Here is a 14268-nt window from a genome sequence, read left to right as displayed (position 1 = left end):
TTGATTTTCACATGGCACGCCACTGCATTGGATGGAGACATAAACACGAGAGACAGTTGTGAACATTATCAATTCACCACCACACGGATATGCACCTCACACTCAGTTTCCAACATACATAATATCTTCCCTTGAAAGCCCACATCTGCTGCAACCTCAGAACCAATATAATTTACAAATCCGAGTAGGTAGTAAAGGAAAATAATGTATCAAAATTATCTGCTTTTATTGGTATTACTGAAACGGAAATCCTGTTTATAATCAGTATTAACAAAGTCGTCAGGAGACCAAGTGTAGCGTCACCTCTCTCAGCTCTACTCGTGACTCTCGCAAATGGAGCAGGAGCACAGGTGAGCGACGCCCTAATAAACAGTGATCAGGTGTTTCCCGAAAAGGAGTTAAGTGTATAGTTAAAAACGTTACAAGTGTGTGTGTGTGTGTGTGTGTGTGTGTGTGTGTGTGTGTGTGTGTGTGTGTGTGTGTGTGTGTGTGTGTGTGTGTGTGTGTGAGAGAGAGAGAGAGAGAGAGAGAGAGAGAGAGAGAGAGAGAGAGAGAGAGAGAGAGAGAGAGAGAGAGAGAGAGAGAGAGAGAGAGAGAGAGAGAGAGAGAGAGAGAGAGAGAGTATATCCCACCACCTCCTTCCATCACCTTTACTATTCTACATGTCTCATTTTGAAATAGAGTAACTTCTCACAAAACAACCTCGTATGGACCAGGAAAAGTAAATACTCTCGTTCTTCCTTTATGTTCCTTTGCGTTACTGTCACTACCACCACCACCACAACTCTGGCCAGGACTCGCGTGCCGACATGTGACTTGAGATCAGAGCTGGTTGACAAAGGCGCGAACGTGATGATGGACTTGAGTTAGATGGAGTCGGGTGGAAGGAAGGGAGGGAGGGTGGAGGGTTGTGGTGTTGATGGTGGTGACGGTGGTAACGGAGGGGGGGGACACAAGTAGCTTGCGTGTACTCCTTACTAGTCGCTGCACGAGAAGAGGTGGGGACGTGGTAATGCGTGATTTTTTCCCACCTTTCTCTTTCAGTTTTACCTGGTTGGATTATTTTCTTTTCCTGGTAATAGTGGTGGCGGTGTTGGCAGCGGCGGTGGTAACACATGTTGGTCTCTAACTACGCCAGGCCGTAAAGTAGCGCCCCTTTTGACACCACCACCTAAACAGCGGGTGGCGAGGCAGGCACGTCTATACAGCCCCAAACCGATGCATTAAGGTAGCCTGCACGACTCACTCACTGCTCCCTGGTATGCTCATGTCTGCCTCACTCTTTTATCGTGGCGAGCGTCGTGATGGCTGATGGGGAAAGGACATGCCTACTCCATCATTCAATTTGGTCTTAGGAAGGTCTGATATTGTTACCTGGCCTTATCATACCGAATATATCAACATGCCTTTCTTTTCCCAACTTAACTCAGGTTAGCTAGATCAACTCACGTCTAACAAAACCTAACGTAACTTTATCAAATCTGGCATTCTACGAAGAAAAAACATTGAAACCAAACCTTATGAAACCACACTAAACATAACATCACTTTTATACCTTAACTCACCTAACCAAACACTACTTATGAACGAAATCAATACAAACCTAACGTAATGAAATGTAACTTTACTAAATCATACCAATCATAACATTACTTTAACTAACATTACCATGACATACATGAACATAAGCAACTCAAACCTAACCTAACCAAAGAAAACAGACCAAATAAACATGACTACTAGCTGGCATTGGGACGCGACAACTAACTTTTCCTCCTTCCACTCGCAGAAAAACTCCCGGAGACGAGCATTAAGTCCGAGGACGAGCTGGACGACGCGGCAGACATAGAGACGGAGGACATAGACATCGATGTGGTGTCAGACAAGGAGGACTGCGACGTGGACAGCACAAAGGATCCACTCGACCGGCCATGCTCCAAGACTCCAGAATCCACATCTTCGGACTCGCCCTCCACACACAAGGAGAGCAAAGCGAGCAAGCTGGTGATGAAGTCAAAGGGCAACTGTCCCGAACTGGAGAGCGTTGACTGCCATCTGGAGACGAAGGAGCTGTGGGAGAAGTTCTTCGAGCTGGGCACCGAAATGATTATCACCAAGACGGGCCGGTGAGTGTACTTGTGTTGATGCTGGTGACTCTTTGTACTTCTATTACTGTGTTCTCATTTTCTTCTCTAGGGTTTTGTGAGGCAAGGAACATTTTTTTTTAATGTATTACACGATGCATTCACTTTCCTTGTCTATTTTGATGCGGTAAAGCTGAATTTTTACCTGGTGCTGGTGACTCTCCTTGTACTTCCATTGCAGTGCTATCATCTTTTCCTCCTATGTTCATGTGAGGCAAGGAACAAGGTTTATTTTCATTTTTCCTTCAATACATTCCACGATGCAATAAGACATCATTTATATTTTACGTGAATTTAAAGAGACTTACGTGAATCTGACTTTTCTTCATGGCTGGATATATAATTTCTTTATTCATTTTCAAGTTAACAGCGTCTTTCTTCAGCCATACGTATACGTCTGTCGGAAAAAAATAACAGGTTTCATTTCTCCTCTTGGTGTGTTGGGAGGTTAAGCGTCTCGAGGCGTGGCGGGAGAAACAAAACACAGACGAAACATGCAATTACCGCGGCACCACTCGCCTCTCTGGAACCTTACACATAAATAACGCACACCACTGAGAACCTCCCCGATGAATCCAACGTACGTATTCAATTTGGGTATATTTTGTGGGGACGTTTCACTCACATTACTCCGTCGATAGAAATTAATGAAGACGGCGGCGGGTAAGTATAAAACATAGCACCATTTTTCTTTCCCTTGTCTTTCCGCGCCACTTCCTGTACAGCATACTCGCAGGGAGGCGTGCTGCGGGGCATGAGCGAGTAATGAGACACGGTGCTCACTTTACCCCGGCTATTACCCCGCTCTTCATCGTCCTTACCCAAGCGATAATATTATAATGAGTCTCGTCCTCTGCAGCGGGTGTGTCATCATTACTGCTCTACGCGTGATGATGCTAATAGAAAAATGATGCTAACAACAGGTAAAGGTGTTCTCTGGCTTGGGAAGGTTAGATCATATACAGCTAAGGCCATCAGATTACGTAAGATCGTGTTTGATTCCCCCTTTAACTATCACATGAAGCTTCGCACTGCTGGGAAAGGAAGTCCAGTGATGATAATGATCGGTTTCTCAGGAGATAGATTAGCATTTACTTCAACATATGCGTTACGAGGGCAAAATGTTCTTCGTTTGAATGAAAAAGAGTTCAATGTTTTATCTTATCAAGGTAACCAGTGCAGCGTGAGCGGAGTTGAACGGTGAAAGAGAGAAAGAGAGATAGAAGTCTGTCTGGTAGCAGCAGCAGCAGCAGCAGCAGTAGGAGCGAGGAAGCGACCAAATAGATTAATCCTCCATTATGATGATAAAAAGCGACAAATGGTAGTCACATAAACACTTCATCTTCTTCCGCATCCCGTTATTTCTCCCTCTCCCTCTTCCTCCTCCTCCTCCTACTGCTCTTCTCTTTCTTTTTATCTATGCAGTCACATCTACTTTCGCATCTCGTCATTCCTATCTTGTTTCGTCATTGCAACTCTCTCTCTCACACACACACACACACACACACACACACACACACACACACACACACACACACACACACACACACACGAGGCAGTACAGAACACCCGCCTGTTAAACTCTCCTTTACAATTTTATGGTTTTCTAATTTGATTTTCACGCGCGGGAGACACAACGGAGCGAAGGGGAGCGGAGGGGACCCATCAGTAGCCTCATCTGTCCCGGGGGTAAGAGGGGCGGCCACCTGGCAGGGCGGGGGGTGGACACTGGGGGAAAAGGGGGAGGGAAGGCAGCAGTATGGCATGTCAAGGGAGGGTGAGGAGCGGAGGGAGGGACAGGAGGGAGGGAGGAGCATTAAGGGGACAAAGAGAAGAGAAGAGCAGTTTGGGTTAGTTTGGGTGTAAGAGGGGAACTTGTTGTGGAGAGAGAGAGAGAGAGAGAGAGAGAGAGAGAGAGAGAGAGAGAGAGAGAGAGAGAGAGAGAGAGAGAGAAACGCACTCCATATACGTATCACTCCTCTACTACTACTACTACTACTACTACTACTACTACTACTACTACACCACAACAACTACTCCTATCGCCAGCACTACTAACAGGAACTTTCTGCGCTTCCCTTCCTTTCGTTCCGGAACACCGAGTCTTTGTGGCGCCTCTCTGGGGACTCGTGAGGGGAACGGAGGAGAGAGGCAGCAGCAGTAGCAGCCTCCGGGGTCAGCAGCGCCTACCTACCAAAACACGAATTAAGGCTAAATCAAATAATCCGTTTCTCGCATTGCTACCGGTAATCTTGCCTTGATTTTTTTTAACTTAAATTCATAAACTTTTTTTCTTTTTATACCCTGCATATACTGTGGCCTTTTACTGTGTGAGGGTTGGCAAGGTTAGTGAGCTCCCATATTCCTACTCTCTCTCTCTCTCTCTCTTCACCCCCGCTGCTCGCCGTCTGTCTGCTACCAGCGAGTTATTGACGGTCCTTTGATGGCACATTTGCCTCTCCGGCGCTGGTGACAAGTGGAACAGTCGACTGTGATTAGCTGGTTGTGTTGTTAGGGTGTGAAGGGACGCAGGGGAGGGGAGAGGGAAGGTGACGTGTGTGTGTGTGTGTGTGTGTGTGTGTGTGTGTGTGTGTGTGTGTGTGTGTGTGTGTGTGTGTGTGTGTGTGTGTGTGTGATAACATGAATAGCTGACATAAAAGAAAGAAAAAAAAAAACATTTCCTTTGTCACAATAATAATAATAATAATAATAATAATAATAATAATAATAATAATAATAATAATAATAATAATAATAATCACAGTAATAGTAACAATAACAGTAATAACAATAACACGAACAATAACATAATAACAGCAATTCTATCCTGACAATGACACATCAAAGCGAAAGACACACACACACACACACACACACACACACACACACACACACCTCCTTTACTCGCCAGCCTTTCATCACGCGGGAATCATCAGCATTACGTAATTTATGGCCAGAGGAGAGAGACGAATGGCATAGAGTTGAATTGAGAGGAATTATCACCCGCCCTTTATTCTGTGGCAGGAGGAGGAGGAGGAGGAGGAGGAGGAGGAGGAGGAGGAGGAGGAGGAGGAGGAGGAGGAGGAGGAGGAGGAGGAGGAGGAGGAGGAGGAGTCATGTCTTCACGTCCTGTATTCTCATTCAATTAAGTAAACTATGAGACAATGCAAAATCTTAAGCCGCTTACAGACAGGCTAACTGACTAACAAACTGTGTTTAATAACTGGCTTCCAACACCTCTTCTTCTTCTTCTTCCTCCTCCTCTTTCTCATTTTCTTATCACGTGCTTGTTCTTCATCTTCCCCCTCCCTCTGTTCCCTGTATCCCTCTTCCTCCTTCCCTTTCCCATACTCTTACTATTCTTTTCCCTTTCTCTCTGTCCCATACATACTTCCACATACTCCCTCCCTATTTCCACTCATTCACCTTCCCCTTCTATTTCACAACCCATTCTCTTCCACCCTATCACAACCACCTCCCTCACAGACAGTCACAGATTCCTCCCTTCTTCTCCTTTCCGTCTGTACAATATAAACAATAACAAGTCCCCCCCAATGTCCACCACCACCATCACCGCTTCCTCCTGCTCCTCCTCGTCCTCCCCGCCTGGTTCCCTCGCCGTTATCCGCGTCCCATCCTCCGTAATTGGTAGTTAAGCGATAATGGACATGTTGCCAGGGTTAAATGGCCTTGTTGCTTAGTCTGCTCTTTTAACACTAATGAGATAGTGAAAATGCGATTGCTGGGAAGGGGAGAAAGAGGGAGAGTGTCAGAGAGGGCTGGTATAGAGGGCAGGATAGAGTGCAAGAGGGAGAAAGGATGAGAGAGAAAGCGTTGGGAGGTTCGACGAGGAGGGAGGACTGATAGTAGCAAATAAACAGTAGTGGTTGTGATTGTTATCGTTAGGGCTACCAGGATATCAGGAAAGGATATCGGGAAATGGTTGTTGATCAATAATGATTTGATTGATTAGGTTGCTTCCGTCGCTACTAACGTCATCTACAGGCTGGTGTGGGTGATGTGGCGGTGTGTGATGTGACGATAGAAATTGGTTATGTTATGTTATATGAAAAAAGTAGAAAGGAAATAATCTTAGTTTACGTTCATATAGATAGAGAGATATGGAAGATTAGGTTGGGTTAGGTTAGATTGAAAAGAGGAAAATATTACTAGGTTAGGCTCGTATAGATATACAGATGGAGGGTTAGTACAAGTTAGGGTAGGTTAAGATGAAGTTAGGTCACAGTAACCTAGAGAGAGGAGATAAGGAAGAAACAAAGTCATGTTAAATTGTATGGATAGAAGGAAAGATGGTGAATGTTATGGTGTTGTCACTCTTAATAGCTCACCATCATACACACGTCCAATATATGAAGCATTAATGGGCAAAAGATGACGATGTGGGGAAGGAACAAAAGTGCAGAATAGTAAAAAAGAAAAGACTAGTGTGTGTGTGTGTGTGTGTGTGTGTGTGTGTGTGTGTGTGTGTGTGTGTGTGTGTGTGTGTGTGTGTGTGTGTGTGTGTGTGTGTGTGTAGGGGAGGTAATGGTGGTGCCAAACTCTCCCTTGGGTAGAAAAGAGGGTGAGAGGTCGAGTGAGTGAGTATACATAGTGATTGTGGTTAGAAGTGGCAGGTTCAGAGATCAACTGTTTGCGTGTGTGTGCGTGCGTCTTCAAGATCACCCCCCCACACACACTGAAGGGCAGAAGGAGTAAAGAAGAAGACGAGGAGGAGCCTGACCAGGTGTTCTGTGCCAATTACGGGATCTATATTAACGCCTCTAGAAGCCTTGTAATCTTTGGGAGGAGGAGGAGGAGGAGGAGGAGGAGGAGGAGGAGGAGGAGGAGGAGGGCGTAGTAGTAGTAGTAGCAGTAGTAGTAGTGATGGAGGTTGCGTGAGTGAGTGTGGTGTTCCCAGCGGCAAGTGGGCGTTAGAGGAGGAGGAGGAGGAGGAGGAGGAGGAGGAGGAGGAGGAGGAGGAGGAGGACTAGGTTGAGTATTGACAGTGGTGGTGGTGGTGGTGGTGGCGGCTGGGTGTTCGGGGAGTGCTAAGTGGGTGGTGAGGTGTTGCAGGGGTGTGGTGAGAGGGTGCTCTAGTGGCTGGAAAGGTGGTGGTGGTGGTGGGGAAGTGCAGGAAGAAGTGGAGTATTAAGGGATTAGAAAAATTAACTAAGTCTCGCCACAAAAGGGTGTTGTATCTCACGCCCTGGAACTGCTACTGCGGGAAGGAGTGAATGGCACGGTGATGGAGGAGGAGGAGGAGGAGGAGGAGGAGGAGGAGGTAATCCGGTGAATGACAACGACGACTCTCTTTGTCCCCCATTTCCTCGCTGGCTAGAAAGTTGGTCTTCCTTCCACCGCAGGACAGACAATTAAACATTTTATTTATGGCCAAGCAAGTCACCCTTGAGGAGGAGGAGGAGGAGGAGGAGGAGGAGGAGGAGGAGGAGGAGGAGGAGGATTCACACACTCGCAGCGTCGTTTTTACACCTTAGGGCGAGGCCAGGCGAGGTCCGCGAGACCCGTGCATGTGCGGCCGCCATCACGTTCAGTTATCATGTCAGGAGGCTGTCAGCGTGAACAGCTTAACATCGCTTTGAGGGGCAGCGGACTTCCTTCTTTTTTCTTTCTTTTTTAACTTTACCTTAACTTGTATTTCATTCTCTCTCTCTCTCTCTCTCTCTCTCTCTCTCTCTCTCTCTCTCGTCACGTAGAGGGAAAAGGGTTATAATCAGCAGTCGGACCTCGAGGAAGTGACGTTCTCACTTTTATTAAAGCAAGCAACATGAACCCTCTTTCATTTGCTGGTCTGTGCTGTCAATCACACACACACACACACACACACACACACACACACACACACACACACACACACACACACACACAGAGAGAGAGAGAGAGAGAGAGAGAGAGAGAGAGAGAGAGAGAGAGAGAGAGAGAGAGAGAGAGAGAGAGAGAGAGAGAGAGAGAGAGAGAGAGAGAGAGAGAGAGAGAGAGAGAGAGAAGACTGCCCCAAGTTTTCCTTTATAATCAGTACATCATGCACTCCTGTTCGTGACCGTGCACCCATTACAGCGTGAGTTATGACGGAAATAAAGCCGGTTATAATAAGACTGTAATGGGCTCGTAATAACATGCTGCATCTCGGTGGTATCCGGCCCGCGCTGGTGGTGGTGGTGGTGGTGGTGGTGGTGGTGGGAGGAGGACAACGCGAGAAGAGGAGGAGGAGGAGGAGGAGGAGGAGGAGGAGGAGGAGGAGGAGGAGGAGGAAAGATGATGGTGGCGGTGGTGGTGGTCCTGATAAATGCATGCGATTGTGAATGTGTGAATGTGTGTGTGTGTGTGTGTGTGTGTGTGTGTGTGTGTGTGTGTGTGTGTGTGTGTGTGTGTGTGTGTGTGTGTGTGTGTGTGTGTGTGTGTGTGCGCCGCTATGTATTTCATTATAACCAGACGGGACACACACACACAGATACTGACGCACACAAAGACACACACAAGAGAACAAAGGTGGTGATGTCGAGAGAGAGAGAGAGAGAGAGAGAGAGAGAGAGAGAGAGAGAGAGAGAGAGAGAGAGAGAGAGAGAGAGAGAGAGAGAGAGAGAGAGAGAGAGAGAGAGAGAGAGAGAGAGAGAGTAACACGTCATCAAAGAAGAAATTCACGGGGGAATCGAACCCGCGACACACCTGGGTAAGTTCACAAGGTTACTCGTAAATAACCTCCTTAAATTCATGACCTTGGCTTCCTGGCTTGGCGGCGGCGTGAAGCGAGAAGAAGCGGAGTTAATCAGATTGGCACATTGGAATAAAGCAGCGGATGATTTGGTGGTTTGCTGTGTGTGTGTGTGTGTGTGTGTGTGTGTGTGTGTGTGTGTGTGTGTGTGTGTGTGTGTGTGTGTGTGTGTGTGTGTGTGTGTGTGTGTGTGTGTGTGTGTTGCGACATTCTCACGAGGAACTGACACGGTGCCGAGCGATGGAACATGACAAGAAGGTAATACTACTCGACACCAAGGACACGTGAAATGAGGATCTCGTCTTTCGCTTGTGTGTGTTGTGCGAGTCGTGAAATGAGGATCTCGTCTTTCGCTTGTGAGAGAGAGAGAGAGAGAGAGAGAGAGAGAGAGAGAGAGAGAGAGAGAGAGAGAGAGAGAGAGAGAGAGAGAGAGAGAGAGAGAGAGAGAGAACAAAACTTTCCGTGGTGTGAGTTTGATGTTCCGGTTCCTTCCTGCCACTCACTTTATCCACTCACCACCACTGCCACTCCCTCCACAGCACGTTTACATAATGGATACACAGACGTCAGCTGAGTTTCGTAAAGGACTTGGTTATCTGAATACAACTGCATGAATACGAATTAAGATACATCAGAAAGTTATCATCGCAATGTATTTAGTCTCAAGTGTTTATTACTGTGGTTAATATTCAGTTAACTTCAGGTGTTACATGTTCCGTAAGTATTGACTTTAACGTCATTTGGTATAAGATATTTTAAGGGATTCAATATTCCGGTATTCAGGACTTATTAGGGAGCACTGTCACGCTAGATACCCGAGACTTAAAACGTTCACTTAGGTTTAATAAAGTTTTATAAACAGTGCGGGTGAAAGATTTCATGTCATGGCGCACAGTTTGAGAACGATAACACTGACACATAATAAAACAAAATAAGTAAAAGAAAACATTAAGTAGATTCAATAGCATCTAAAAAAATAAATATATATATAAAAAAATAATAAAACATAAAACCAAACTATACTACAATAAAATATCAAGAAGAATGAATTGATTAAAAAAAAAAATTCATTAATCAGAGAAAGAAGAAAAAACAAACCAATAAATACACACTCCGAATAGCCACCTGCCATACTGTACCTGCACTCCACGTTAATTAATACAGTAAACAGGTGTTAGAGAGGTACCAAGTGCAGCCAATCAACACCCGCGGTATCGATGGCAGGTGAGAGTAAGGACGGGCAGGTAATCAATCTCTCACGGCCTTTTACAATTTATTCATGGGCATTTTTCCCTCGTTGTAGCCGTGATGTATTTTTCGTAATGAAACAGGGAAAGCATTTGCACCTTCTCGGTCGTCGTATATCACTCGGGAGGATTCAATTCATCTGCAGTATTGACCATTTAGAGTTAGCAAATTGTAGCCGCCCCCTACCCATATTTCTTCATTAGTATCACCACCACCACCACCCCTCACCCACTCCCTACCCACTTCCTTCTTCACCACCACCTCCATCACCACCACTACCACCATCAGTCACACCTTATAATTTCTTCAGCTGTGCCGTCCACCTGTGTGTGTGTGTGTGTGTGTGTGTGTGTGTGTGTGTGTGTGTGTGTGTGTGTGTGTGTGTGTGTCACTTGTCGCGTTACCTGTTCTCGCCAGGTGACAACGTGACGCTCAGATTAGCTACTTTATTTGTGGTCTCTCTCTCTCTCTCTCTCTCTCTCTCTCTCTCTCTCTCTCTCTCTCTCTCTCACACACACACACACACACACACACACACACACACACACACACACAGACCTCGATCCAATTACGAAACGCAATGCACCTCAAATTATTCTCCCGAAAATAGAAAAAGAAAACGAAAGGAGGAGGAGGAGGAGGAGGAGGAGGAGGAGGAGGAGGAGGAGGAGGAGGAGGAGGAGGAGGAGGAGGAGGAGGAGGAAGTTGTACTGGTGGTGGAGAGTTACGAGAACAACGAAGAGGAAGAGACGAATGAGAGGAGAAGGAAAAATATATCAAGGTGATAAAACTTCAAAACAGTCATTTCCTCTTTACTCGTCACCACTGCAATTACTCCCTTAAAAAATGCATCGCCACGCTTGTTGCGCCGAACACACTTCACTGCACGCACCTCGTCACCGTCTCTGCCTTGGTTCCCTCCTTGGTGCTTCGATCTCCACACCGTGACGGGGAAAAGAACATGACATTACACCACATTAACTCTTGTCCTCCGCGTGTGACATTCTTTTGTGCTCTGTTATACCTGTTCTTGAAGCGTTCTGTTCTATGTTCTATGGCAGCTTTCTCTTTTTTTTTATCTTTTTTATTTTTTCGTACGTGTGAAGGAAAGTAAATAAGGATGCATGTAAGTTTGAAAAGGACTTAATTGCCACTCGCCATAAAATAAAGTTCTTTTTTGGCTTATTATCTTTTCGTACGTGTGAAGAAACTAGTTGAGGATATCAAGGAAAAGCACTTAATTGCCATTCCCGCTAAAAAGTTAATTGGCAGAAGTTTGAAATAGGTCAGCATGTCAAACACAAATGAGGCAAGCAGAACAAATCCTAGACATGGTGTTCTTTACGAGACTTTGTGATGTGGAGCGCTAATCAATCTAAAGGAGACAGAAAATGAAAGCGAAGTCTGAGGAAACTAAAAGTAAGGCTAAGAGTAAGACTGTATAAAAAAAAAAAGTAACCGCCATTATTTCAGGGCTGTTATCTTACTCCTAATGCTACCAATGTTCACACCAGTTCTGAACAGCCTTTAGATGACCACATCGGCTGAGGCAGGTGTAAAAGATTATACAAATCAGCTGGTGTGATCTTCAGTATTTAATCCAACGTGGCTATTATACTCTCTTTCCTCAATGCTAAGACAACTCCTGTACTACCTTCAAATAATCATAACTAGATAGTCAAACTCTATTAGAATATCCAAATAAGTCAGGTGCGACCTTCAACAATAAATCCACTTTGGTTATTTGCTCAACACTCAGACCTCTTTCTTAAAATCTCACATTAACCATAAACTAACCAAATTTAAGAGATTGAACACATATGCTAGCGTGCCTTTCATTAAAACCAATCTGGCCATTATGCTTTCCTTCCTCACTACTCATACCACGATCTTTAGAACCTCCGCATGCCCACAGCCAGCCAAGCAAAGACTTCCCAGGGGACTATAGAGGGTACGAGACGAAAGGTAAAGAGGAGAAAGCGGAGAAAGAGGTAGGGTCCAGTGAGAGGGTCCGGTTAAGGTGTACAAAGAGTCACAGCTTCACCTTTCTAAATCTTCTTGCGCGCTTACGTCCCAACATCAATACGAGTCAACTTAATCCAGACAGATATTATGTATGCTTGTGGCTGCTAGATACATACAGTGTGCGGGATGGTTCGGCGGCGGCGGCGTCGAAGGGCACGGGGTTAGCTGGCATGCTGTACTTACGTAGTTTCAGGGATGGAACGCAAAGTCGGCCGTAAATTTGGAAGATATGGTCTATTAATGATCGGTAATTAGAGATTAGAGTGAAAGGCTTCTGGGCGAGACCTGAAGACGGATTACGTACGTACATACCGCAGAGAGAGAGAGAGAGAGAGAGAGAGAGAGAGAGAGAGAGAGAGAGAGAGAGAGAGAGAGAGAGAGAGAGAGAGAGAGAGACTTAAAAACCACAGTAACGAAGAATCGAAAGGGTCTGTGGCCGCCTCACCTCACCTCATCTCACCTCGCCCTGCCCTGCCCTGCCCTTCTCTGCTATCCTAACCCAACCCAACCTCACTCTGAACCCCAACCGATCCTACCCCACCTCATGCAGCTGATCGCCCCGCCTCGCCCTGCCTCACCCCGCCCCGCTGTGGCTGCGAGCAAAGGTGGCCCGGGTCATGAATCACGAGGCGGGCCACCCTCGCCCAACACTCTATAATAAAGAGCCATCAACATTCTACACCGGTGCAATCATCAACACATTCTGCCCGCCTGATCATACACATTAGGCCGGCGATTGCAATTGTATGTATCCTCAAGTCTCGAGACAAATAGGTCCTCTCTCTGTAGGTGGTCTTAAACATTTTGCCTTCTCTCTCTCTCTCTCTCTCTCTCTCTCATAGCAAAAGCGAGAGGTAAAGAGAGATGTAGGGGGTAGTAGGTAGGGATAAGTGGGGGAGGGAGTCGTGTTTGGACTCTTTCTTGAAGCACCACAGAACATGAGAGAGAGAGAGAGAGAGAGAGAGAGAGAGAGAGAGAGAGAGAGAGAGAGAGAGAGAGAGAGAGAGAGAGAGAGAGAGAGAGAGAGAGAGAGAGAGAGAGAGAGAGAGAGAGAGAGAGAGAGAGAGAGAGAGAGAGAGAGAGAGAGAGAGAGAGAGAGAGAGAGACCGCTGACGGAGAGGAAGCCGCTCATACGGTATAACAAGCAATTACGTAGGAAGTGATACCTTGACATGAGAAGGAGTATTACCAAAATCCTGATGATGACAAACTCCTGAAGGTCGGAAAGGACTGGGGGTGGATGGGTTGAAGGTTACAGGTGAAAATCTGGAGGAGGAGGAGGAGGAGGAGGAGGAGGAGGAGGAGGAGGAGGAGGAGGAGGAGGAGGAGGAAGAGAAGGAGGAGTTAGAGACGCCCGCCTCTCGACCCATAGTGGTGAGATGAGGTCAGGAGATAGCGGGAGGGAGGGAGAGTCGAGGCCTGTTGTTGAGGCCGTGCGGCGTTACCTGGCTGGCGATTAGCAATTAGAGAATTAAATAAAGGAAAGGGGCCGCTCGGTGGCTCCGCTTGAGACATCAAAGAGTGTGTTCTTCTGCTCGCTCTTGCTCTCTCTCTCTCTGTGTGTGTGTGTGTGTGTGTGTGTGTGTGTGTGTGTGTGTGTGTGTGTGTGTGTGTGTGTGTGTGTGTGTGTGTGTGTGTGTGTGTGTGTGTGTGTGTGTGTGTGTGTGGGATTACGTAGTTTTCCTTCACACCTTCCCATCTCACCTCCATTTTTAACACTATAAAGGGAATCTTGACTCTTTATTAAATTTTCATTAATGTAGTAATATTGTAACAAAGATCTACACCCATATTACCTGTGAGAATGGTCCTAATGAGAGGCCAGAGCATTCAAATCCAGTTCATATGTAAGATGTGGAAGGGTTTTCTCTCTAGCTTCAATGGAAAACAAATACTGCAGAAGTTGATAAACTCTACCTCGTTTAATTGGCAAGGAAAGGATTTACCAGTGAAGAAGTAGATAGGCGGGGGAGCAGAGCGAGGACATGAAGCAAGGGATGCAAGGAGACACGATTAGAGGCACATAAAGAAGCAGGGAGAAGGGAGAGGCAATAGGAAACGAGAGGCACCGCGAGGAACACACTATCAATATCTCATCATTGAGGGAGAGACGAAGGGAGA

The 14268-nt window shown here is 46.2% G+C and overlaps 1 protein-coding gene across 1 annotated transcript in view; it reads left to right on the top strand.

Moving 5' to 3' along the window:
* The first annotated feature begins 1793 nt into the window (after nucleotides 1–1793).
* Nucleotides 1794–14268, top strand: part of LOC123503658 (T-box protein H15-like) — a 78171-nt gene continuing 65696 nt past the window's right edge. Inside the window, 1 exon segment of the mRNA XM_045253608.1 lies at nucleotides 1794–2126. Within this exon segment, the coding sequence (XP_045109543.1) occupies nucleotides 2008–2126 (119 nt within the window). The 5' untranslated portion in view covers nucleotides 1794–2007.

The sequence above is a fragment of the Portunus trituberculatus genome, chromosome 14, assembly GCF_017591435.1.
Source record: "Portunus trituberculatus isolate SZX2019 chromosome 14, ASM1759143v1, whole genome shotgun sequence".
In the NCBI taxonomy this organism is placed as follows: domain Eukaryota; kingdom Metazoa; phylum Arthropoda; class Malacostraca; order Decapoda; family Portunidae; genus Portunus; species Portunus trituberculatus.
Note: the sequence above shows the minus strand (reverse complement) of the source record. Positions and strands in the feature narration are given on the sequence as shown.